This window comes from Copadichromis virginalis, linkage group LG3 (genome assembly GCF_057382275.1).
Source record: "Copadichromis virginalis isolate Kocher_CV1m ecotype Utaka linkage group LG3, C_Virginalis_male_GT1.1, whole genome shotgun sequence".
Taxonomy (NCBI): domain Eukaryota; kingdom Metazoa; phylum Chordata; class Actinopteri; order Cichliformes; family Cichlidae; genus Copadichromis; species Copadichromis virginalis.
Genome location: NC_140620.1, coordinates 52196353 through 52223535, shown reverse-complemented (window position 1 = coordinate 52223535; position 27183 = coordinate 52196353). Strand labels below are relative to the sequence as shown.

Genomic DNA, 27183 nt, shown 5'->3' with positions numbered 1-27183 from the left:
CTAAAGAGCCGCGTGCGGTTGCCGACCCCTGATCTAAAGGGTTTAACAAAAAGCTTCCTGCTGGAAAATGAAATGTCCCCACTGGGCGATCGTGGCTCAAGAGTTAGGGGTTCGCCTTGTAATCGGAAGGTTGCTGGTTTGGCTTGGACAGTCTTGGTCGTTGTGTCCTTGGGTAAGACACTTCACCCGTTGCCTACTGGTGGTGGTCAGAGGGCCTGGTGGCATCAGTATCCGGCAGCCTCGCCTCTGTTAGTGAAAGTGAAACATGCTTTCATCTGTTTTTGGTAATGTGCTGGAAAAGCTTGAAAATCGACCTTGAATGTGCTTAAAAAGTGCTTGAATTTGACCCTGAAAAATGTGTATGAACCCTGCATATATTGCAGTATTTACAGTTTATAGCAGGACTTTCATGGCAACAGCTAATCTTTATTTTGTTTACTGGGAAATGAAATGCTGCCAATTCACAAAGCTGTGTTTCAGCTGCACTTCCTGTTGTAGACTTGTGATGCACACAGGCTCTGTTCCAGCACTCAGCATGTTCTTCCTCATTTGCTCCACCAGGGGGAGTTCCTCAACTATGACATCCTGATAGGAGTGAACCAGGGAGAGGGGCTGAAGTTTGTGGACGACAGTGAGGACAACGACGGCATCTCAGCTGCGGCGTTCGACTACACCATCTCCAACTTTGTTGACAACCTCTACGGATACCCAGAGGGTGAGGACGCCACCTCTGTACACTGCCACTTTTTCAGTTATTCCATTTTACAGCCTCCTCTCACTTAACTGCATTTTGCAGCATCATCAGGTTTTGTCTTATTAGGAGCCGCGTTTGTTGATCTGTTAGTTTTTTTCTGTTTACTGTAATAAATGGATTAAAATAAACGGATAATCGTCAAAATGACAAATGTGGACAATTATCAAAGCTTACATTACAGTTCTGACAGCTTGAGTTCACATGAATTTTCAAAAGAATATAAAGACCTGTGAAAGTGCTTTAAGCGTTTAAAACATGCGAGTAAAGAATGGAATCAGTAACATGTGAGCCCAGTGAAGTGCATCAAACAAGACAAGCGTGCTAAAGAGAGCCACTCATCCACATCACGCCTTAACCTTTGAGGCTCTGTGGGCAGTAATGCTATCATCCCCCAGGTAGTCGGCTCCCAGTCTCAGTGTCTGTGTTTCTGACAGATCGGCCTGCGAACCCGTCACAGCCGGACCACAGTCACAGTACAGACATGTTTGGATAATGCAGTCATGCTTCCTCTCTGTGCCTGTCACTCGTTCTGTTATCTGAAAGACTTTTTTTTCCTCTCTAGATTTTTCACTCGCTTCCTGGCTCTTGGTTCATCTCACCAACATTTGCTTTGGTTTCACATCTTTTGATCAGACCGATCTCTTAAAAAATGTCTCGCACTGCTGTTACTTTACTCTTAGCAGTTTTTCACTTTTATCTTTCTTCCCCCTCCTTTTGTCCCCTCCTGTGCTTCTTCACCAGGCAAAGACATCCTGAGGGAGACCATTAAGTTCATGTACACAGACTGGGCGGACAGGGACAACGGAGACATGCGGCGGAAGACTCTGTTGGCCCTGTTTACGGACCACCAGTGGGTGGCACCAGCTGTGGCCACTGCCAAACTCCATGCTGAGTTTCAGTCCCCAGTTTACTTTTACACGTTCTACCACCACTGCCAGACGGAGACGCGGCCCGAGTGGGCCGACGCCGCGGAGACGAGATACCTTACGTGTTCGGCGTACCGATGATCGGTGCCACGGACCTGTTCCCGTGCAACTTCTCCAAGAACGATGTGATGCTGAGCGCAGTGGTCATGACTTACTGGACTAACTTCGCAAAGACTGGGTAGGCCTCATGTCGTAGTGTAAACTGTACACGTTACTGTATGTTCTCTGACAGCCTTCTAGTCATCTTGAATACTTGAATCTGGGTTGCTAGTTTAATTCTCGTGTGGCTTTGAAGAATTGAACATACTGGTTGACCAAAAGCATGCAGATCCCAGAGCAGCCGGTTGGTCTTAGATAGTTTAAAGGCTGCACAGAGAATGGGCCTCCTGTCTGTATTCAGTGTATTGATGCCACATGTTACTTATAATGGAGACTGAATATAACTTTGAACTGAAACGTTTAACCTTTATGCTCCACCAGGGACCCCAACCTGCCCGTCCCTCAGGACACCAAGTTCATTCATACCAAGCCCAACCGCTTCGAGGAGGTCATCTGGACCAAGTTCAACTCGAAGGACAAGCAGTACCTTCACATCGGTTTGAAACCTCGTGTCAGAGACAACTACAGAGCTAACAAAGTGGCCTTTTGGCTGGAATTAGTCCCTCATCTTCACAGCCTGCACGACGTGCTCTTTCCCACCACTACGCGCTCCCCTGCAGGCCGTGATCCCGGCACCACGAGGCCTCAAACCACTCGTCATCCTTACCCTACCTTCCCGTCAGATCCCGAGCCCGAGGGCTCAGAGCGCCCGCCCCAGGACCTCTTTCCCGGAGACACCCGCGACTACTCCACTCTCATTTGACACGCCTCCCTCCTGCTCTTCTCTAAAAATTCCCGATCTGCTGAGGAGTTTGGAGGGGGGAGGCGTATACTAAACATATAACTATGAAAACACTGATATCTTTCATTCTACCAGCATTTTTAGGTGCCAAGTAAGTACTGCTGTGTTTCATTTCTCATCGAGGGAGAAGAAAAACGAAAGAAAAATAGAGTATCGCTATTTACCGTCAACTAACAGAGTTCTGTCATGTTCTCGTGACAAAGTGCCAAACTGGCCTCAGTCGTGTTTTTCTTTCTTTCATCTTCTTTTTTTGTTGTTTTGTTTGAAGCATTTGTTTAATTGTTGTTTTTTATTGTGTGGAAATAATTTTTCTGAAAATATAGATATAGAGAAATGATATTATATATAGTTCTATATAAAATGTGTACAAAGGAGAAAGTATATAAAAGGGTTTTCTCAGTGGGGGATCTATGCATGAATTATTTTTAAAGACGCGGGGAAAAGGACACTGTACCTGTCGATGCACGTTTCCCAAAATCTAAACGAGTCATATCGCTCCATGTTTGCTACTTTTGGTTTTTGGTTTTCTCCCGCAGAGTAAGAGCATCGCAGGAGCTCCTGAAGTCAAACGACGCCTCCCAGCACTCATTTATTGAAAAGGAGTCGATGCCAAAAGTCTTAAACGTTAGAATCAAAGCAACAGCTGTGAACTCAGTCATGGTGTCATGTGCAGCCTTCATCTTACTGTCACTACTTTTTCATTTTAGGGTACGTGAGGTAAAGCGTCCGTCGATGTAGCTTGATTGTACAAAATAATTTTTCTACGTTATTAACAAAACAGAGCAGAGACTGATGCTGCTCCTGTCTGACCCCCTTATGTCGTGTGTGTGTGTGTGTGTGTGTGTGTGTGTGTGTGTGTGTGTGTGTGTGTGTGTGGGAGTGGCAGTCGCTGTGTGAGTGTGATATCACATCTGCATCACTCAAGCGTAGGCGGGCCCGCGTCAGACAACAATAAACAAAAAGCAGAAAAAGGCCAACAGTAAAAACTCAGACTCCAGCATGAGCTCCTTCCTGCTGCTTAACCAATCACCTTCCTCCATATCATCACTGCTCCCTCCCTCCTCCTCTCTCCATCCTACACCACCTTTGTTATTTAACACCGACCCCCCCAATCTGATAATCAGACAAATTCCCAAACACCTGACTTCACTGTGTCGACACCGTTCCTGACCATTTCTGACCTCAGGTCAGCTCTGCTATTATCCTCACATTAAGGGTTCGTTCACCTGCCTGCAGATGATCTGTGAGCTCGTCGGTTGTAAATTAAACTCTAAGCACACTGAGGGTAACCGGGAGGCGTTCAGGGCCTGCAGTGCAGAGCTGCAACATGAAAAAAAGGGATGGGGGCTCAGATCTCCTGAACAGGGTGGAAACAACACGGTGGGTTTGTGCTGTTTGTGATTCCTGCTCCGTCACTCTGGTGGAGACGACTGCAGCTCAGCAGCGCTCCCTGCTGATCCTCTGATGAAGATGTCAACAGTATGTAAACTGAGCTGATGTGCTGCTGTTTGAGCCTACGTGGTAGCGTACGTCCAGTATGGGAGAACTTAGTCACCGGTGCTGTCTTTGCTTGTGCTCTAGCTTTAGCCTGTTTGATTGTTTGTTTTCTATTTTATTACTGCCTAAAAGGGGAGGTGGGGGAAACACATGCCTGACTTCTCCTGTCAGAGGTTTTGTAAGCTCACTGGAAGGGAAACGTGCACAATGTAAATCATAAAACAACTGACTGGGGCTGTGCTGCAGGTGGATCAGTGCTGTGGACAGTAGCTGTGGAAAAGAGACTGGACAAAGACTCTCAGCCTTAAATACAGGACAGAGGATGATCCGATCATCTTTCAGCTAACAGTGTCGAGCAGAAGGACGGCCGGCTGATGCGTCCGTACGAACCCTTTTGTACTCACTCCTGTGTATAAGGAGGCGGCGAGGGGTTGTGTAGTTAACCTCAGCACCACACAGCTACAGCAGAGGAGAGAACACAAACGAGTCCTTTCATTCGGCTCTGTTCTTTCTCCTTGTCGGTTTTATAAGCTAACACTAGAGGGCGCCATTGTGGCACATTCAGCGCTCACTCTGAGGTCACTGGACAGAGAAGAAAATACCAAACTGGGAGACGGATGGAGACGAAACATCTGGAAGATCAGAACTGTACATTTTTAAGTGTAAGAAAAAAAACAGACAAAATATTTGTAAATATTAAGTTTCTTGTTTATTTTATGTTTTGTTTTTTTGGGGTTTTTTGGAGTGAATGAATGATATGCTTATTTTGTGATGACAAAAGACAACAGGTGCAGTTTGTAATGAGAAGAAAAAAATGGCCGTTAGCTTGAGGTTTCAAATGAGTTCATCCTTACCACCGATCAGTTTTGTCTTTGTTTTTTCAACATTTATTTTATTTTTGTCATAACGTTGATCGTTATCATGTGACCATCCTGTAGCAGGAAGGTCGCTGTAGCAGAAGTCATCTCCACTGAAGCCCCCTCACAGCAGAGGGCCAGTCATGCTGTTTATTAGGATTTGCTAGTTTTCAGTGAGAAAAAACATTTTCATCAAGTTTTAAATCCTTTCGTTGCTCTTTTCTCTGCGATTGTCATAAATTCGTCGTCCTCTTTTCAAGCCTTAGCTCGCTTTTATTTTGAAATATGAGTCTTGTGATCAGAGATGAATCTGTGCTGCATGATGTGCGTAACATCAGAGCGATAAAAGCCAGCTTTGCCTTTCAGTGATTCGCAGTAAGGACATAAATGACCTAAACTGAGACTGAAAAAAGTGCAGTCAGTTAAATGTTAGCTCACCTAACATGTAGCAGTGTTTACATGTAGCCATGTTTGACAGACTCCAGGGCTTTGATACCATAAGATGCCTCATATCCTCACAGACTCATGAGATCACACAGGTGGTCTGACCTGCTCGTGTCACACTGTGCTGTCTGTCTGTCTGTCCGTTGTTTTTCTCCTGCAGTGATGTTATGTAGCAGAAAAACAGTTGGATGCTGGAAAAGTGCAGAGCGATGGGTGACGTGTGGAGAACATCACAGTCTGTGTGTGTTCAACAGCTGTTAGAGCCACACTTTGTCCTTTCTGTGGTATAACTGCTGGATTTATTTTATTCCAACACTTAGAAACTGTCAGCAAAGCAAAACTTCATGATTGGATGATCCTGTGTCACGTCCACAGTGTCAAACGTGCACAGAGACAGTGACACCCACAGAGAAACCCTCAGCTTGGTGTCCATTGCAAATCTGCACCTGTTGTCTTGTTTCTACTTTCTTTGTTGAACTCAGAAACTCGAGACTTGAGATGAAGAAAAATGTTAAATAATGGAATAAAAAAAAGATGATTATTAAAAAAAGTAAAGTAAAATTATATAAATAAATGAGGTGATGATATTTCTGTTTACTTTAGAAGTTATTATACACTGTATGCTGTGATTCTGATCTGGGAAACATTAAAGACATTCATAGCCAGACTGCTGACTTTGTGTTTTTATTCAGTCGCCTAACAGAAGTGCAGTAAGAAACGATTTAGCCCATCCTGATTTCTTAGCTGTTTGCATATTTGACACACTTACGTGTTTCAGATCATGAAGAACATTTTTATGATAGATAAAGATGACCAGAGTCAGTGTAAAATAAAGCTTTTACATGTATTGCTGGGAGGTCGGCAGCTCCCTCCACTGCTTGGCCCTCTGTGAAAAACAACTGGGATCCAGCTTCCCTGTGATGCTGAATTATATAAGCGGAAGAACATAAATAGATAGAAGGATGGATGATTGTATTTTGTGTACAATCGTTGAAGTGTAAAAAGGGTTGGCCCTCCGTGGTGCCCTAAGCAAAGTTTGATTTTTGGAGCCCTTTAATAGTGCCAATAATAGTGATTAATGATCACCTACTATAAATGTATTTCATTTTCTAATGTTGATGTTGTTGTAATCCACAGTGAAAAATGTCATAAAAACAGAGAGAAACAATAGATCAAACCTGAGAGCTGCACAGTTGCAGCAGTGTGGTTTACGTCATTCTGTTGTCAGCCTGTTTTACACATCGGTGGTTTCTTATTGACATGTAAAAAGATCTGAAATCGTAGTAAATTCAGCTGCTATTGTGGGCTGGGGATGATTTACACTTAACATTTTAATAACTGGGTACTGAATGTCAGAGGCCCAATGTTCCCTCTAATTTTTCACGTGTCTGAGCGAACACACAAACTCCCTGAGCAATCCCTTGGACCAATGAGCGACATCAGACGTGTGCACTGTGGTCACGCCGGCATTGAATCCATCCAAGTTACATGGTTTATTAAAATAATCAAATTACAGCGTTTACATTTATGTTAGACTACTTTTAATTAACTGCTTTAGCCCATTTACCATGAAAATGTAAAAAAAAATCTTGTTCATGACCTGTGTAGTATGTTAACACTATTGGAAGTAAAAATAACTTGAACTCCAATTTTGAAAACACAACTTTCTTTTTTCTTTTATACAGCTCTGACTTGTATCATGAGTCTGTGGTCTGGGAGAGAGTCCTGTAACTCTCTGTCTACAAAATATAGTAAATAATGACCAATGCTGAGCAATTAATTATATAGTTACTTCTTCAAAAAAGTAACTCAGTTTGGCAAACAAAGTTTTTTGCAGCTATTTTTTTAAATGCAGCCAAGGCGTTTTTAAATAAACATTTCAAACTATTTACAGAACAATCAGCTGTTCTGCATCAAATCTGATGCCACACAAATTATTTGTTCCCCTCCAAAAAATAATTTCTGTCCACTATGAGATAAAGGAAAAGAACAACAGCCTGATACCTGCAGGCCTGACAGCAGGAGATGCATCACTCCTGTAACACCTGTAACATTCAGCAGTCGCCTCATTGTTCTGACACACACAACAAAACTATTGACTACACTACACACTAACTACACAAGATTTGCGCTAAACGTTGCAAATCTCTCACATCTCAAAGCACCGCCATCACTCCTAAAACTTCCCCCCGTTTCTTAACAACTAGACGCCACGTTGCCATATCATTCTTTGATTGGTCGACATGGTACTTTTTTGGACGAATAGGAAAGGCAGAGGGGGGTGGGGTTTGTTTTTGCTCACAGGTGGAGAGCGCTTTCGAGTGTTTTCCTTATAAAACGCCGTTTTTACCGTTTCTTCCTGCAGTAAATATAAACAACGATAGTATTCAGAAAGAAAACAAAACATTGCAGATGTTTTTATCACAACTCTGGTTTTACGTGGTCTATCAACACAATTTAAAAACTGGTGTAAAGTCCCCAATTTTTCCGTCAATTGTTCCGTCTGTCCTGCTCACATCTCCAATGGTTGTACACGTTGTCATTAACATGGCTTCACTCCACATCAGCCACGCCGCTTTGCCAGCTAAAACACTGGTGTCGGCACATAAGGACGCTGTCATAGCCTGTCAACAACGTTGATTGGCTGCGCATACACGCATTATTGGCTGGACTATGGGATAAGGTGGCATCGTTCCCATATGGGAGCAGCCAGTCACTTACTGACCAACACTGCAAAACAGAATTGTTAAAGTATTAATTTTAATTTCAATTCAGGTTAGATTTTTTTTGGTGCGCAACGCAGAATTTCTGTGCGCAGAGACTGTGCCAGCAGTGCGCAATTGCGCACGTGCGCAGCTTAGAGGGAACATTGCATAGGCCCACTAAAAGTTACAAAATAAGCTACTATCAAATACATTTACTGTAAACACATCAGAAGGTTCTTTATGTGGCAAAAAGTTAGATCTATACAAAATGTTGCAGGGAAACAGAGAAGGAGCTCGTATAGGTTTGAGTTTTATTCACATCTATTGTGCAGGTACAAATAGCAGAGTGGAAAACTTTATATTTTGTGTTTGCAAACATTAATTTATGAAGATTAATTAACATGAGTGTAGCACAAAGTAAAGGTGGAAGCAGTATTCTGACATGACAGTGCAATCAAAACACATTTTGCCACAACAATCTGTGAATAATTGTGACAAACAACTGTCACTTTAATATTGGACAGACTAGTTGTGCAGCCCTAACCTGAAATATGCTGTTTGTTCTGAATGAAAAACGTTAGTCTTTGGTAAACATTTTAATCCCATTTATAGATGCAATATGTTATTTCAGTTAAGACTAAATGTTACCACACGTTCCCATCATTAGAGCGCATTTAAAGTGTGGAGAAGTCTGTGAAGGTTCTCAGTCATCCAGGTCATCGTAGTCTAAGGAGCTTGCTAAGAAAAGCGTCTGGACTTCTTTGAGTTACTTGAAGACGTTTCACCTCTCATCCGAGAAGCTTCTTCAGTTCTAAGGGTCAAATGGTGGAGAGTCCAAGCTGTATTGAAGAATTTCTAACTTCATGTAGGCTAAACAGCGGCCTAGAATTAGACTCAAAATCCTGCACTTGCCCAAAATAAAGGGGGCGTTAATGTACCAGATTCTACAGAACACCAGAAATAACTGCTAAGATGGGTCCAACACATCTGAGTTCATGCTGGAGGAACTGTGGGACACACTCTGCCAACCACACTCATATATTGTGGCTCTGCCCTAAACTCTGTGTATTCTGGAGGCAGATATTTGATGCTCTCAAAGACATTTTCCAAGGTAAATATTCCACTAAGTCCTACAGTAGCAGTGTTGGGAAGGATTGCAGAACATATTGACTGCAAAGCCAAAAGTTACCTGCTAAATATATGACTCACTGCAGCCCTAAAATGCATAACTATCAGATGGTTAAAACCAGATATAATCTATGGATCCAGTGAGTGTCTGTCTGATGGAACAAATTACATACTCAGACTACAGAAACAAGTCTTTGAGAAACGGTGGGGACCCATGTTACCTTTCCTATTACAATGAAGAACACCACCTAGTTTTGTGAGCTCTCTCTCTCTCCACACACACACACACACACACACACACACACACACACACACACACACACACACACACACACACACACACACAAACACACACACAGCATGTTATGCCAGTTTCAGCTGAAACTATGTTTCAAACCATATTCCGGGTTTTTAGTTCACCATTTATGAGGTTTCAAGAAGAAAATAAAAGACAGATCTGAATGTTTGAAAATGTTTTGGAAAGATTCTGTAAAGATGAGATGAAAAATACTCAAAGGATAAATTTAATTGGTTTATTATTTAGATAAGAATAACAAGCAAGTAAATGAAGAAACCAGGTAAAATGAAGTAATAATGAAAGAAGTTAAACAAGTAAATGAAGAAACAAGGTAAAATGAAGTAATAATGAAAGAAGTTAAACAAGTAAATGAAGAAAAAAGGTAAAATGAAGTAATAATGAAAGAAGTTAAACAAGTAAAAGAAGAAACAAGGTAAAATGAAGTAATAATGAAAGAAGTTAAACAAGTAAAAGAAGAAACAAGGTAAAATGAAGTAATAATGAAAGAAGTTAAACAAGTAAATGAAGAAACAAGGTAAAATGAAGTAATAATGAAAGAAGTTAAACAAGTAAATGAAGAAAAAAGGTAAAATGAAGTAATAATGAAAGAAGTTAAACAAGTAAATGAAGAAAAAAGGTAAAATGAAGAAATAAGGAAAGAAGTTAAACAAGTAAATGAAGAAACAAGGTAAAATGAAGAAATAAGGAAAGAAGTTAGGAGAGAAAACCCCAACAATCCCCTCTGAGCAAGCACTTGGCGACAGTGGGGAGGAAAAACTGCCTTTAAACGGGCAGAAACCTCCGGCAGAACCAGGCTCAGGAGGGGACAGTCAACTGCCGGGACTGGTTGGGGGGGTTAACAGAGGTGGAGCAAGACGAGGCTACATCAGGTGAGGAAGCAGTAGCGTCTCTCCTCTGGAACAAGTGGAACCATTTTTTCTTTTTTGTCATGCACTTTTCCACGAGCGCTTTTTTCTCCACGATGAGATTTCTCAGCTCGTCGATGGTTTCTGCGTTTTTTTTCTTCAAGTTTCTCACATCTTTGTTCCATCTCTTCAAATGCTGATTGTTGTTCTTCAAGCTTGTCTTTGAGTTGTTTGGATGTTTCCTCCTGTATCAGCTTGTCCTTGTGCATGTCTGCATTTCTCTGTTGGACCTCTTTGTGCTTGTCTTCTAACTGCTTCTTTCTTTTCTTGATTTCTTGATTTTTGTCTTCATGTATTTTGTCTTCTTGTTGTTTTTGTGACTGCATTTGAGTGTGTTCACTCTTCAAGTTATTGAATTCCACCAAACGCCCCTTAACGAGCTCGGAGTTGTTTCTCGCTATCTGATCGATCCTTTTCTGCATCTGTGAGCACCGTTTCTCCAGTTTGTCCCTTTCTTCTTCCACTTTAGTTGCTTTGTCCTCCAGCTGATTACAAAACTCTTGCAGTTTTAGATTTTTAGACTCAAAGTCCTGGACGATGCGTTTTCCTTCTTTCAGTCTTTCCTGCTGTTGCTCTTTCTGTTGAAGAAGGTCTTTATTTTGGCGCAGTGTTTCATCCAGGCTTTCTTTCAGCATGCGGTATTTTTCCTGCATGCTCTTCAGTTTGTGCTGCATGTCTTGTTGCTTTTTGTCCTGCTCTTCCTTCTGTTGGAGGAATTTATTCTTTTCTTCCACAGCTTCATGGAGCTGTCTTTGGAGGAGCCAATTTTTTCGGTCCATGTGTTGGAGATCCCGTTGTATCTTATCAGTCATCGTTTTCTTGTCTTGGAGCTGGTTGGTCATTTCTTTTAGTTCTGCGCGCTTTTGCCTGTTTTCTTTATTGAGGTGCACAATCTGCTCTCGGGCCTGAGCAAACTTGATTCCCCAGCCCTCATTAATAATGTTTATGTCCGGCTGGCGCTGTTGTCTTTCTTCCAGCTCTTTATTTTGGGCTTCCATTCGTCTACACTTGTCCTCCAGTTGAAGTTTTTCTTCTTCAATTTGTTGCATTTTTTTCTGGAGAAGGTAGTTTTCCTTCCTACTCTCCTCTAATGCCCTTTGGGAGGATGAGACGCCATTTGGGGAAATCGGCCGGCCACTCCAGGAAGGAGAGGCGGCGTAATCTTTTTGAATTGGTTGTTTTTTTCTTGGAAACATGTTGGAGTTTCTATACGATGACTTTGAAGAGCTTTCCAAATGTTTCTGTGGTGAACGTTTTGTATGCTGCAAACACAGATGCTGCTGAAACGAACTAAATCTTGCTGTTTCTCACCCCTATTTAAGGAAAAACATCAAAGGACTTATGACGTTCTATGACATCATCACTCCAATGAGATTGTCACAAGACGTTTTGGAATGGGGTGTTTTTTTTTAAACTGTTTTCAAACTTAACTTAAAATTTCAGTGTTTCCTAGTTGTGGACTATTGGTTAGTCCAGCCGATAAAGAAATTAATTGTCACAAACATCCCTAATATTACATAACAGACAACAGAAAACAAGACAGTTTTTTTTCTAATAGAGGTATAATAAAAGTTTTTTAAATTATCCTACTTTTTATAAAAGAGAACATTTATTAAAGAGTATGTATTTAATTAAAAAACTCTGTTCATCTAAAGCAGGGGTCAACAACCTTTAAGACCCAAAGAGCCATAATTGGCCTATCTGGGGTTGAAAGGCTCGATAAATGCACGGTGTTTCGCCGGGTACACCGGCTTCCGCGAGTGTGATGCTTATTTTGAGCGATGAAAAAATAACAAAATATAATTTTATTTGTATATTGCAAAATCACAATAATCTTCCAATTTAGAACTACAAGTAAAAAAAAAAAGAACTGGCATAAATAAAATACACTTCAGCTAAATACTAATTTATTTTCCCAAACCACGCAGAGCCGCACTATAAGGACTAAAGAGCCGCATGAGGCTCCGGAGCCGCAGGTTGCCGACCCCTGATCTAAAGGCTATAACAAAAAGCTTCCTGCTGGAAAATGAAATGTCCCCATTAAGAGTCTGAATCAGGAGCCGATGACATTACTCTGTAAACTCTCAAAGCACTTTAATAAACAAGCAAACAGTTCCACCTCTCGCATTATTGCGTAAAGTTGACAGCGCGTCAGGCAAATAGGCAGGCTCCATCCCCGGCCTCTAGCGACTGTGGAAGTCGCTACATCTTTAGTCAACAAAAAACGGCATTCTGGAGAAGCCAGCCACAAGCAGGATCAAAGAAATCAGATCAAGGAACCTGAAAGACGCCAAGTAAGTGCAGCGCATCTGAATGAGTGAGCCCAGCATCACCGACACACCTGACGCAATTCTGAGGAGCGCAGGTAAGAATACCTGTGCATGTCTGGTTGTGGAAAAGGAAGCGACATTGCATTAGCGCTGAGATGTTTTAAGAGGAGACACTGAATGGAATGAATGTTGGTTAAATGTGCAATGTTTTTGGCTGCGCTCTTGGATTGATGACTGCGCTGCGTCTTATTAATTATGCTGCTTGGATGATGTTCAAATGGACAATTAAAGTGCCGTTACGTTGAAAGGATTTTATGGTCAAAGTCTATTGTGGCTTCCAGTGGATATATGTTTTAATGGATGATCACTGAAGATTAAAATAAATAAATAAATAAAAAATCGAACAAACAAACGGGAAAATCATGAGTCAAACAGGTGATGATGATTGTTCCTCTAATGATTTGGGGGGAAAGAGAGAAAGAAAAATGACTGGAAAGGCATTGTTGAATAAAATCGAAAAATCACAAAATGAATGCAAAATATATGTTAATAAAATGAAAGGACTAATACAAAAAATGAAAGCGCTCATGCAACACAATGAAAATCTTTCTCAAATTAAGCAGTATTTGGTGGATTTAAAGGCACTGTGCGAAAAGGCTTCAAGTTCACATGTTGAGGTGTTGTCTTTGGTGCCAGAGGAAGTAATAAAACAAGAGGAATGCTTTTCAAGTATCATGAAATACACAAATGTGTTTTTAAATGAAATTCAGAACTGGATAAATCAAAGAGAACAAAATCCTGCTGTTTGTCCAAAGCAAATCAATTTATTGGAAAACAATGTTGCATCAAATACTGAGACAGAAGTGGAGGATGATATCAAGCCAAGTGATAGTGTTTCTGTTGTGATATTTTGATACCATGGTAGCATTTACTGAGTATTGTTTTTGATGATATTATACAAAGGACCCTGTTTCTGCAATGCCCTTTGTTTTAACCTCATCTCCTCTTGCTGTGTCAACTGAAGATTTTATGGTGTGAAAGTAGATACTAAGGTTGGAGGGAAAACACCAACAAATCACTCTTTTACTTATCACTCCCTTGCAGAAGATGTTTATGTGAAGACCATCTGGGTTGTGTCAGAACTCACGGATGTAGGAGACCTCTGTATAAGATTTATAGGCCTTGTGAGTGCATCTTTATTGCCCTTGCTGAACAAAGGATTCCAACTGTCGAAGGACACCACCCCACCCAGTGGGCAGGGTCTGAACTGAAACTTGTTGTCTGCCTATAAAAACTGCTGCACAAAGAATAAACTTTGAGTTAGTTTGGGATGACAATTTAGAACAGTCTCCGCGTCTTTTTGTTCTTCCAAACTGCTCCCGGTACTCCGGCCGGTGCTGTAATTAACCGTTGATCATACTTGAGAATATTTTAATTGTTATAGGTTAAAGGATGAACTCTGATGATGAAAGCCCACGCCTCAGAGAAACCCGGAATGGAGTTTCTTGCAGTTTCAAATGTTGAAAGCCACAAAACTTCTTCAAGATCTTCAACTTCATCTGTTCGTATGAAAGCTGAGGCAGAGTTGGCAGCTTTAAAGACGCGGGGAAAAGGACACTGTACCTGTCGATGCACGTTTCCCAAAATCTAAACGAGTCATATCGCTCCATGTTTGCTACTTTTGGTTTTTGGTTTTCTCCCGCAGAGTAAGAGCATCGCAGGAGCTCCTGAAGTCAAACGACGCCTCCCAGCACTCATTTATTAAAACGGAGTCGATGCCAAAAGTCTTAAACGTTAGAATCAAAGCAACAGCTGTGAACTCAGTCATGGTGTCATGTGCAGCCTTCATCTTACTGTCACTACTTTTTCATTTTAGGGTACGTGAGGTAAAGCGTCCGTCGATGTAGCTTGATTGTACAAAATTATTTTTCTACGTTATTAACAAAACAGAGCAGAGACTGATGCTGCTCCTGTCTGACCCCCTTGTGTATGGCACATGTGTATTCTGACTTGTGTGTGTGTGTGTGTGTGTGTGTGTGTGTGTGTGTGTGTCAGTCGCTGTGTGAGTGTGATATCACATCTGCATCACTCAAGCGTAGACGGGCCCGCGTCAGACAACAATAAACAAAAAGCAGAAAAAGGCCAACAGTAAAAACTCAGACTCCAGCATGAGCTCCTTCCTGCTGCTTAACCAATCACCTTCCTCCATATCATCACTGCTCCCTCCCTCCTCCTCTCTCCATCCTACACCACCTTTGTTATTTAACACCGACCCCCCCAAACTGATAATCAGACAAATTCCCAAACACCTGACTTCACTGTGTCGACACCGTTCCTGACCATTTCTGACCTCAGGTCAGCTCTGCTATTATCCTCACATTAAGGGTTCGTTCACCTGCCTGCAGATGATCTGTGAGCTCGTCGGTTGTAAATTAAACTCTAAGCACACTGAGGGTAACCGGGAGGCGTTCAGGGCCTGCAGTGCAGAGCTGCAACATGACAAAAAGGGATGGGGGCTCAGATCTCCTGAACAGGGTAGAAACAACACGGTGGGTTTGTGCTGTTTGTGATTCCTGCTCCGTCACTCTGGTGGAGACGACTGCAGCTCAGCAGCGCTCCCTGCTGATCCTCTGATGAAGATGTCAACAGTATGTAAACTGAGCTGATGTGCTGCTGTTTGAGCCCACGTGGTAGCGTACGTCCAGTATGGGAGAACTTAGTCACCGGTGCTGTCTTTGCTTGTGCTCTAGCTTTAGCCTGTTTGATTGTTTGTTTTCTATTTTATTACTGCCTAAAAGGGGAGGTGGGGGAAACACATGCCTGACTTCTCCTGTCAGAGGTTTTGTAAGCTCACTGGAAGGGAAACGTGCACAATGTAAATCATAAAACAACTGACTGGGGCTGTGCTGCAGGTGGATCAGTGCTGTGGACAGTAGCTGTGGAAAAGAGACTGGACAAAGACTCTCAGCCTTAAATACAGGACAGAGGATGATCCGATCATCTTTCAGCTAACAGTGTCGAGCAGAAGGACGGCCGGCTGATGCGTCCGTACGAACCCTTTTGTACTCACTCCTGTGTATAAGGAGGCGGCGAGGGGTTGTGTAGTTAACCTCAGCACCACACAGCTACAGCAGAGGAGAGAACACAAACGAGTCCTTTCATTCGGCTCTGTTCTTTCTCCTTGTCTGTTTTATAAGCTAACACTAGAGGGCGCCATTGTGGCACATTCAGCGCTCACTCTGAGGTCACTGGACAGAGAAGAAAATACCAAACTGGGAGACGGATGGAGACGAAACATCTGGAAGATCAGAACTGTACATTTTTAAGTGTAAGAAAAAAAAACAGACAAAATATTTGTAAATATTAAGTTTCTTGTTTATTTTATGTTTTGTTTTTTTGGGGTTTTTTGGAGTGAATGAATGATATGCTTATTTTGTGATGACAAAAGACAACAGGTGCAGTTTGTAATGAGAAGAAAAAAATGGCCGTTAGCTTGAGGTTTCAAATGAGTTCATCCTTACCACCGATCAGTTTTGTCTTTTCAACATTTATTTTATTTTTGTCATAACGTTGATCGTTATCATGTGACCATCCTGTAGCAGGAAGGTCGCTGTAGCAGAAGTCATCTCCACTGAAGCCCCCTCACAGCAGAGGGCCAGTCATGCTGTTTATTAGGATTTGCTAGTTTTCAGTGAGAAAAAACATTTTCATCAAGTTTTAAATCCTTTCGTTGCTCTTTTCTCTGCGATTGTCATAAAATCGTCGTCCTCTTTTCAAGCCTTAGCTCGCTTTTATTTTGAAAAATGAGTCTTGTGATCAGAGATGAATCTGTGCTGCATGATGTGCGTAACATCAGAGCGATAAAAGCCAGCTTTGCCTTTCAGTGATTCACAGTAAGGACATAAATGACCTAAACTGAGACTGAAAAAAGTGCAGTCAGTTAAATGTTAGCTCACCTAACATGTAGCAGTGTTTACATGTAGCCATGTTTGACAGACTCCAGGGCTTTGATACCATAAGATGCCTCATATCCTCACAGACTCATGAGATCACACAGGTGGTCTGACCTGCTCGTGTCACACTGTGCTGTCTGTCTGTCTGTCCGTTGTTTTTCTCCTGCAGTGATGTTATGTAGCAGAAAAACAGTTGGATGCTGGAAAAGTGCAGAGCGATGGGTGACGTGTGGAGAACATCACAGTCTGTGTGTGTTCAACAGCTGTTAGAGCCACACTTTGTCCTTTCTGTGGTATAACTGCTGGATTTATTTTATTCCAACACTTAGAAACTGTCAGCAAAGCAAGACTTCATGATTGGATGATCCTGTGTCACGTCCACAGTGTCAAACTTGCACAGAGACAGTGACACCCACAGAGAAACCCTCAGCTTGGTGTCCATTGCAAATCTGCACCTGTTGTCTTGTTTCTACTTTCTTTGTTGAACTCAGAAACTCGAGACTTGAGATGAAGAAAAATGTTAAATAATGGAATAAAAAAAAGATGATTATTAAAAAAAGTAAAGTAAAATTATATAAATAAATGAGGTGATGATATTTCTGTTTACTTTAGAAGTTATTATACACTGTATGCTGTGATTCTGATCTGGGAAACATTAAAGACATTCATAGCCAGACTGCTGACTTTGTGTTTTTATTCAGTCGCCTAACAGAAGTGCAGTAAGAAACGATTTAGCCCATCCTGATTTCTTAGCTATTTGCATATTTGACACACTTACATGTTTCAGATCGTGAAGAACATTTTTATGATAGATAAAGATGACCAGAGTCAGTGTAAAATAAAGCTTTTACATGTATTGCTGGGAGGTCGGCAGCTCCCTCCACTGCTTGGCCCTCTGTGAAAAACAACTGGGATCCAGCTTCCCTGTGATGCTGAATTATATAAGCGAAAGAAAATAAATAGATAGAAGGATGGATGATTGTATTTTGTGTACAATTGTTGAAGTGTAAAAAGGGTTGGCCCTCCGTGGTGCCCTAAGCAAAGTTTGATTTTTGGAGCCCTTTAATAGTGCCAATAATAGTGATTAATGATCACCTACTATAAATGTATTTTCTAATGTTGATGTTGTTGTAATCCACAGTGAAAAATGTCATAAAAACAGAGAGAAACAATAGATCAAACCTGAGAGCTGCACAGTTGCAGCAGTGTGGTTTACGTCATTCTGTTGTCAGCCTGTTTTACACATCGGTGGTTTCTTATTGACATGTAAAAAGATCTGAAATCGTAGTAAATTCAGCTGCTATTGTGGGCTGGGGATGATTTACACTTAACATTTTAATAACTGGGTACTGAATGTCATAGGCCCAATGTTCCCTCTAATTTTTCACGTGTCTGAGTAGGGATGGGTATTGATAAGATTTTATCGATTCCGATTCCATTTTCGATTCTGTTTAACGATTCGATTCCTTATCGATTCTCTTATCGATTCTTTTTTTTTTTTTTAAAAGGAGAACACTAAAGTCGATTAGCTTAGAACTTTGTTTTATATCTTCTCTTTGAACAAGATAGAAATTTAGGAGTAACATGGCCTTACAAACCCAACAGTGAGATCTAAAGAGATCCACAGCCTACGGCTCTTCAATGGGGTGTCACAGGGTCCCCAGGAAAAAAAATGTATATGTAAAATAATAAAATAAATATTCTCCTGTAGCAATAACAAAGTTTAACATAAATTATTCTGTAGCAATTACACAAGAATATCCAGTAATGTCCTGCCTACAATTAAACACATTCACTTACCAAAGTGAAATCGGGGGCATCTGCTGTGGCAAATGGGTGCAAGCCTTTGACCACAAACTTAGACACTGCTCGGTGACATTCGTCTATCCTGGCCTGAAAGGAGACGCTACCGGTAGACTGCAGCGACAACTGCCAGCATCTGAGCCAGCCAGACTCTGTCTCTCTCATCATGGTTATCTAAATGCAACGCACAGTAATAGCAGGTTTTGTAATAAGGTAAATCGCGCTAACATAATGTGCAATGCTAATTGATTAGTTACCTGCAGTATTAACGGGAGAGGACGTGGAAACGCTACCGCTGCTGCTGGGTTGAGCTTCGCTAGTCCGGAGCGGATCAAAAACACGACATTCGTTGAAAGCAATCGCGTGTTTTTTGAGCAAATGCTTTTGCATGTTCATAGTGTTTCCTCCCTTTGATGAAATCTCTACTTTGCAAGTATTGCACGTTGCCCTGTTGTCATCCTTTCTCATAAAGTGTAACCAAACTTTTGAGCGTTTGTGCCGCTCAGGCGCCGTGTTTCCTACTGGGTAAAAGACGCTACTCAACGTGATGACGTCATTCGGGGCGACTGGAATCGATAAGGGAATCGTTTTTAAAAGTGGCAAACGATTCCAAGGAATTGAAACAGTGGGAACCGGTTCTCAACAAGAACCGGTTTTCGATACCCATCCCTATGTCTGAGCGAACACACAAACTCCCTGAGCGATCCCTTGGACCACTGAGCGACATCAGACGTGTGCACTGTGGTCACGCCGGCATTGAATCCATCCAAGTTTCATGGTTTATTAAAATAATCAAATTACAGCGTTTACATTTATGTTAGACTACTTTTAATTAACTGCTTTAGCCCATTTACCATGAAAATGTAAAAAAAATCTTGTTCATGACCTGTGCAGTATGTTAACACTATTGGAAGCAAAAATAACTTGAACTCCAATTTCGAAAACACAACTTTCTTTCTTTTCTTTTTTTTCTTTTATACAGCTCTGACTTGTATTATGAGTCTGTGGTCTGGGAGAGAGTCCTGTAACTCTCTGTCTCCAAAATACAGCATATAATGACCAATGCTGGGCAATTAATTATATAGTTACTTCTTCAAAAAAGTAACTCAGTTTGGCAAACAACGTTTTTTGCAGCTATTTTTTTAAATGCAGCCATGGCGTTTTTAAATAAACATTTCAAACTATTTACAGAACAATCAGCTGTTCTGCATCAAATCTGATGCCACACAAATTATTTGTTCCCCTCCAAAAAATAATTTCTGTCCACTATGAGATAAAGGAGAACAACAGTCTGATACCTGCAGGCCTGACAGCAGCAGATGTATCACTCCTGTACAGTGCTTTAAGTGGCCCAGAAGAGGTGCCGGTACTCTATTTTTTTTCCGCCTCCCCTAAGGTAACAACAACTATATTGAATGGGTTTTATATACAACAGTCAACAGACAACCTTATACAAAATAATAAATCATTTTATTAGTTTGTGGATTTGCTTGAGCTAGAAAGAGCTACTGAACATAAATAAAATGTGCAAAAAGGTATTGAATTTTTTTTTTTAACAAAATGTACATAAAATAAATTATAAACTAATTTGTATTTTGCTCTCTCTTGAGTCACTGCTGCTATCAGCAGCAGCACTTGTAAAGTGTACCTGCAGAGCTTGGTAGTTCTCCCATACTACTTTCACTGTTCTCTCACTTGAAGCAACCTAAACATAATAACCATAGAACAGTAGAACATAATCTTGAGTCTTGAAGATGGTTCATTTCTTTACCCCTGAAAAATATACAAAAGCAGATTCAGCAAAATACAATCAGTACACCAAATGAAAAATGAGAAATACTGTACAAATCATTTTACCTAGAAAAGGCTCCAGCACGTTTTGGGCTCCACTTTCCTTTCACTTTGGGCTTCGCAGTTTGTGGATGCTGCACTTCTCCTCCCTAGTGCCAGCCATGTCTGCACATATGTTTGTGTGTTAAACTGATCCAAGGGTGGTCCGTTGCATTTCAGGAAAATCATATTTGAAAGCCTTTTGATGTTGAGAGAGTTTCTTTTATCTGTCAAAGTATCATTCATTGAGCTGAAAGCTCGCTCGCATTCACTTGTTGATACTGCAATGGTGTGGACAGCTGTAAGAAGCGGCTTCAGGGCTGCTGGTGTCTTGGAAGCTTTAAGGTCTTTATACTCCCTAAATCCTAGGACACTTTCCCTCTCCCCAACTCTGAATCTCTGACATAAACGTCTGACCGCTGCATCCCCATATTGAATATCTAGAGATGCAGGCCAGGAGTCAGACTGGAGGACCTTGATGTCTGAGAGGAGGTGACTATCTGTCTTTTCAGATGAGGTTTTACTGACATGCGAGGAAGTTGTTGGAGTCATCCTGCACTTAACATTTTCAGCCAGGCTACGGAAAAATTGGCCATGGTTGATTTTTATAACCCTCTGATTTTCATGCAGGCATACATTTCTGAAGATTTTCTCCTTTTCAGCTTCAATGGCAGTTTGTGTGGGACCAGGTGTGGATACCATTGACTCAAACACCCGGATTTGTCGGTCCAGCTGCCTGTCGGCTTGATCCAAAGTCATGTCCCATCTCTGGAGCATTCTTGAGAGGTCACTGAGTTCTGTGAAAGCGTCATACATGATGCCAAGATTGACCACAAAAGAAACAGTAGTGAGAACATCATTGAGTCCTTTGTATTTTGCTCTCTCTCTTGAGTCCCTGCTGGTATCAGCAGCAGCACTTGTAAAGTGTACCTGCAGAGCTTGGTAGTTCTCCCATACTGCTTTCACTGTTCTCTCACTTGAAGCAACCCAACGCACTGATAAAACACGGCCTATCACAAGGAGACGTTGTCCAACATTGTGAGCACTCTCGGTTAACTCCCTTTGGTTTTTTGGTGATGCATGGTAGAGGGAGTAAAGCTGATCTAAGAATATTTTAAAGTGGTTGATTCCTCCTACCTCCTTCAAAACATCACAAACTGCCAGTTCCAGTCTGTGATTGGAACAATGCCAGACAAACAGGTAAGGGAATTTGGAACAAAGCTGCGCAGCAACTCCTGCTTTCCTCCCAAGCATCACTGAGGCTCCATCACAAGCAAATGCCAACAAATGTTGCTGTAGGTAGTGAGGGTCAAAGCCATTATTATGAAGACATCCTAACAGTGCTTCAGTGATGTCCTTTGCTGTGGTCCCCTGCAGCTCAATCAGTTCAAAAAATATTGTGTCTGGATTTTCACTGGAAATAGCTGACCGCAGGCACACGACAAGCACAGACTTTCCACTTATTGTAGTGGATTCATCAATGAGCACACACAATTTTCTTTCATTCATCACTATGTCATTGACTACCTTCTTTTTCATTTCAGCTGCAATGTGATCCAGTATATTTGCACATGAGTTATTAGAGTGCAAAACTCTGCCCATCTTGACACCATTTAAGACTTGCAACTGGACATCTATTGGCATGTCTGTAAAGGGACGCCCATGCTTGCCAATCTTATAAGCTGTTCTAAACACATTGCAAGTTGAAGCGTAGTCAGCCTTTCTCATATCTTCAATGTGTTTTTGCATTGTATTTTGTGTTGCCTTCTCTTTTATTTCAACTGCTTTCTTGTGATAAATTGAGTCTCTGTGCTCTTTTATTTTCTTTCGTAGTGAGTTTTGTTGTGCAGCCTTGTCCCTTCCAAAAGACGAGATTAAGCACCCACTCCACTCCTGCGACACTCTCTGCCCTTGCTGCATGTCCACGCGAGCACAAACTTGACTACACACACTACAACCCAACTTTTGATTTCTGCTGATCAGCCACTTGTAATTTGTGGAGAAATACCGGACTTGTGCTTGGGACCAACATTCTGGCCACTCATGCTCGCTAACGCGGCTGTTGTCATCGGTAGAAATGGTGTCATTCTCGTCCTCGTCGTCGCCAAAAGTGCCGTCGTCCGCGGCTGCGGCACTAGTGCAGCTTTCATTAGCTTGCGTCTGACCTGCAGCGATATCATTCTGGCTTGGTGGGGTGTCAGCCAGCGAGTCCTCTGATTCTGACCTTGTTCTTTTACTACTCAGAGTCTGAAGCCAGGAGAGCATATTAAGTGTTCATTGTTTTTGTATTTTAACGAGCAGCTGTTTGCGCGTTTTACACACCCTCTCCGGACCACGTTGAGTTGTTGACATGACAACGGCAAAAGCGACGCATGTGCTTTTCACTTGTAAAACACATTGGTGTATGGGTAATGTAGTCTCTGCTCTCGGTGGGACGAATTAGGAAGCGTGCTTGTGAAGGGCGCTCTGAAAAGCGGCAGTGCAGCCAAACGATGTGCAAATGAGAGTACCGGTACGCTAAAAGCACGTTCTGGGCGCATGGAGAGGTGGCGGTACTCTCAAGAGCTATATTTAGAAGTGGCGGTACTGAGTACCGGCGCGTACCGGCCCACTTAAAGCACTGCTCCTGTAACACCTGTAACATTCAGCAGTCGCCTCATTGTTCTGACGCACACAACAAAACTACTGACTACACTACACACTAACTACACAAGATTTGCGCTAAACGTCGCAAATCTCTCACATCTCAAAACACCACCGTCACTCCTAAAACTTCCCCCGTTTCTTAACAACTAGATGCCACGTTGCATTATCATTTTTTGATTGGTCGACATGGTACTTTTTTAGACGAATAGGAAAGGCAGAGGGGGTGGGGTTTGTTTTTGCTCACAGGTGGAGAGCGCTTTCGAGCCTTTTTTCTTATAAAACGCCAATTTAACCGTTTCTTCCCGCAGTAAATATAAACAACCAGTATTCAGGAAGAAAACCAAACATTGCATTTTTTTTTATCACAACTCTGGTTTTACGTGGCCTATCAACACGATTTAAAAACTGGTGTAAAGTCCCCAATTTTTCCGTCAATTGTTCCGTCTGTCCTGCTCACATCTCCAATGGTTGTACACGTTGTCATTAACATGGCTTCACTCCACATCAGCCACGCCGCTTTGACAGCTAACACACCGGCGTTGGCACATAAGGACGCTGTCATAGCCTGTCAACAACGTTGATTGGCTGCGCATATACGCATTATTGGCTGGACTATGGGATAAGGTGGCATCGTTCCCATATGGGAGCAGCCAGTCACTTACTGACTAACACTGCAAAACAGAATTGTTAAAGTATTAATTTTAATTTCAATTCAGGTTAGATTTTTTTGTGCGCAACGCAGAATTTCTGTGCGCAGAGACTGTGCCAGCAGTGCGCAATTGCGCACGTGCGCAGCTTAGAGGGAACATTGCATAGGCCCACTAAAAGTTACAAAATAAGCTACTATCAAATACATTTTCTGTAAACTACGGTGGCCCCTAGAGACAAAGCACGTACAAACTCCAAAACACTTACAAAATCCAAAACACGTGCAAAATCCAAAACACATGCAAGCTCCAAAACACATGCAAAATACAAAACACGTGCAAAATACAAAACACGTGCAAAATACAAAACACGTACAAAATCCAAAACACGTGCAAAATCCAAAACACGTGCAAAATCCAAAACACGTGCAAAATCCAAAACACGTGCAAAATCCAAAACACGTGCAAACCCCAAAACACGCGCAAACTCCAAAACACATGCAAAATCCAAAACACAACGGAAGTGCTCCAGGACGCTAGGGGCAGTGTTGAGCTTTTGTTACCTAGTAACTACACAAGCCAGGAAGTACCAATGACCGGATTTGGGGTCTGCAGCCTTAAAGGCCGCATTTTAAGGCCGATTATGTCACAGCGACACGACAAAGACTGTCCCAATTCAAAGGCTGCTCGAAATGCGGCCCTCAAATGCGTCCTTAATTTCCCTGAATTTTAAGGATGGGTCTGTGTAGCCTTCATGGCCCAACATATCCCAGACTTCATAGCGCGGCGGTGGTTTGGATAATTTTGCCGAAAAAAAACGGCGGAAGCGGAGCGAACGAAGAGTAAACTTCCAGAAGTAAGTACTGAATATTATGTCACTTATTTATGCGCAAATGTTTTTATAATGAAGAACATTAAAACATTACTGTTGGCAACATGTCGGGAAAGTTATGTGACATTAGCGACGTTTGTACTAACTTGGTTTTAAAGCCTTCACTTCAAAATATTCGCCGTTCAATAGCAGACTTTAATCTTACAGAGAATGTGATGATTTTATGCGTAATTAAAGTCAGTCATGTCAGTCAGCTGACGGTTCACTCCTTAAGCTGAAAGAAAGATGCTTTAATCACAGGAGTCACACATGTGTCCACTGTACCATCTGGGAACTCTTCTTGTTTAGCACTCGTAATGACACAAACACTAAATCCTCCTTCTCTGGTGCTGTTTTGTAGCAGTGTATACACCTGAGACTGTCACCTGTCTGTCTGTCCTGCACTCTCTCTCTGTTTCTTTCTCTCTGATTGTGGAATAAAAGTATGAACATGTATTTATAAGTCACACTTGTGTTTGAATCCTGCAGCTTATCACACATTTGATTTCTATGTGTGACACCTGCAAGTGTCCAGAGTGAGGACAGACTGAGGGACCCACTGCATTACATCATCTGTGAGGCTTTGCACCCCTGATGATCCACCAGGACAATCTCAGCAGTATGTGAGGAGGAGGAGGAGGAAGAGCCAGCAGCAGCTAACAGATGGAGAGAATAGACAGACTGTTCCCTGTTTGTGAAGGACTGCTAGAAAAGTTTAAAATAACTAATTGTCTGTCCTGAATCAGTCTTATTAGGTAATGTTCAAATAATTTTATCATTCCAGTGTTTCCAGTGTGGGAGAAAGTACTCAGGGCCTTCAAGTTACGCACTATGAAAGGCAGCAACAAGTTTAATGTTCAGAAACCTAAAGTATGTATCAGCAGCAGAATGGAACTAAAAATAAATGTTTGTTTCAGTTCTATGAAGCTTTGAGTATTTTGGATCAGTAGCTGCTGTGTTTGTTGCATCATATTGCTGTAACTGTTTATATGCTTTATATATTCTGAGCTAAGTTGATCTATAGTGTTACATCATATTCTATAAGGATGTTATGTGTTTGTATACTTTCTGCCCAGTTTGACCAATTTAGCAGACGTCAGCCTGTTTAAAGCTCTGATATCTATTCTGTATGACTTAAAGCAGTTATGACATGGTCTGATTTTCTCACCCAATAAAGGAATATTTAATACATCAGTCTACTCTTCATTTTATCAGAAACATATATATACTATTATATATTGTACATATATTTATTAGTTTCAGATGTAGCCATTCTTGTATTTTGCTTGTTTACATTATTGTATTTTGCACAACTCTGTTGCTTGTGAAGCTCGCACACAAGAATTTCACTCACATGTGCTGTACCAATGTACCTGCACATGTGATGTGACAATAAAAGTGATTTGATTTGAAACAGCTCACAGCTTGTACATTTTCTTTTTACACATGTATGTAAGCATTTGAGCCAAATTTAGTAATGCCAACATACTGAAGGAACAACATTTGTCTCTTATACAGTTGTGGTCAAAGGTTTACATACACTTGTAAAGAATATAATATAATGGCTCTACCGAGTGTCCTGTTATTTCTAAAACTCTGATTTTTCTCTGATAGAGTGATTGGAACAGATACTTCTTTGTCACAAAAAACATTCATGAAGTTTGGTTCTTTTATGACTTTATTATGGGTTAACAGAAAAAAGTGATCACATCTGCTGGGTCAAAAATATACATACAGCAGTGCTAATATTTGGTTACATGTCCTTTAGCCATTTTCACTTCAATTAGGCGCTTTTGGTAGCCATCTACAAGCTTCTGGCAAGCTTCTGGTTGAATCTTTGACCACTCCTCTTGACAGAATTGGTGCAGTTCAGTTAAATTTGATAGCTTTCTGACATGGACTTGTTTCTTCAGCATTGTCCACATGTTTTCAATGGGGTTTAAGTCAGGACTTTTGGAAGGCCATTCTAAAACCTTTATTCTAGCCTGACTTAGCCATTCCTTTACCACTTTTGATGTCTGTTTGGGGTCATTGTCCTGTTGGAACACCCAACTGTGCCCAAGACCCAACCTTCGTGCTGATGATTTTAGTTTATGTTGAAGAATGTGAAGGTAATCCTCCTTCTTCATTGTCCCATTTACTCTCTGTAAAGCACCAGTTCCATTGGCAGCAAAACAGCCCCACAGCATAATACTCCCACCACCATGCTTGATTGTAGGCATGGTGTTCTTGGGGTTGAAGGCCTCACCTTTTCTCCTCCAAACATATTGCTGGGCATTGTGGCCAAAAAGCTCGATTTTTGTTTCGTCTGACCACAGAACTTTCCTCCAGAAGGTCTTATCTTTGTCCATGTGATCAGCAGCAAACTTCAGTCGAGCCTTAAGGTGCCGCTTTTGGAGCAAGGGCTTCCTTCTTGCACGGCAGCCTCTCAGTCCATTGAGATGCAAAACACGTTTGACTGTAGACAATGACACCTGTGTTTCAGCAGCTTCAAATTCTTGGCAGATCTGCTTTTTGGTGATTCTTGGTTGACTCTTCACCCTCCTGACCAATTTTTTCTCAGCAGCAGGTGATAGCTTGCGTTTTCTTCCTGATCTTGGCAGTGACGAAACAGTGTCATGCACTTTATACTTACAAACAATTGTTTACACTGTTGCTCTTGGGACATGCAGCTGCTTTGAAATGGCCCCAAGTGACTTTCCTGACTTGTTCAAGTTAATAATTCGC

The 27183-nt window shown here is 41.6% G+C and overlaps 1 protein-coding gene and 2 pseudogenes across 1 annotated transcript; 1 reads left to right on the top strand and 2 right to left on the bottom strand.

The window, feature by feature from the left end:
• The first annotated feature begins 566 nt into the window (after positions 1-566).
• Positions 567-2982, top strand: LOC146715207 (neuroligin-2-like). Its single transcript, XM_085451636.1, has 3 exons — positions 567-715; positions 1496-1858; positions 2161-2982. The coding sequence occupies exons 2-3, from the start codon at positions 1758-1760 to the stop codon at positions 2540-2542; spliced, it is 483 nt and encodes a 160-aa protein (XP_085307762.1). The 5' UTR covers positions 567-715; positions 1496-1757; the 3' UTR covers positions 2543-2982.
• A 7508-nt stretch (positions 2983-10490) lies between these two features.
• Positions 10491-11774, bottom strand: LOC146715206 (uncharacterized; annotated as a pseudogene).
• An 8513-nt stretch (positions 11775-20287) lies between these two features.
• Positions 20288-22644, bottom strand: LOC146715205 (E3 SUMO-protein ligase KIAA1586-like; annotated as a pseudogene).
• Between the last annotated feature and the right edge of the window lie 4539 nt (positions 22645-27183).

Excerpts from the sequence above, each read along its gene's own strand:
- LOC146715207 (XM_085451636.1), top strand. The coding sequence starts at position 1,758 with ATGATCGGTGCCACGGACCTGTTCCCGTGCAACTTCTCCAAGAACGAT. Across the intron at positions 1,859-2,160 it reads ACTAACTTCGCAAAGACTGG|GGACCCCAACCTGCCCGTCC; the intron begins GTAGGCCTCATG and ends ATGCTCCACCAG.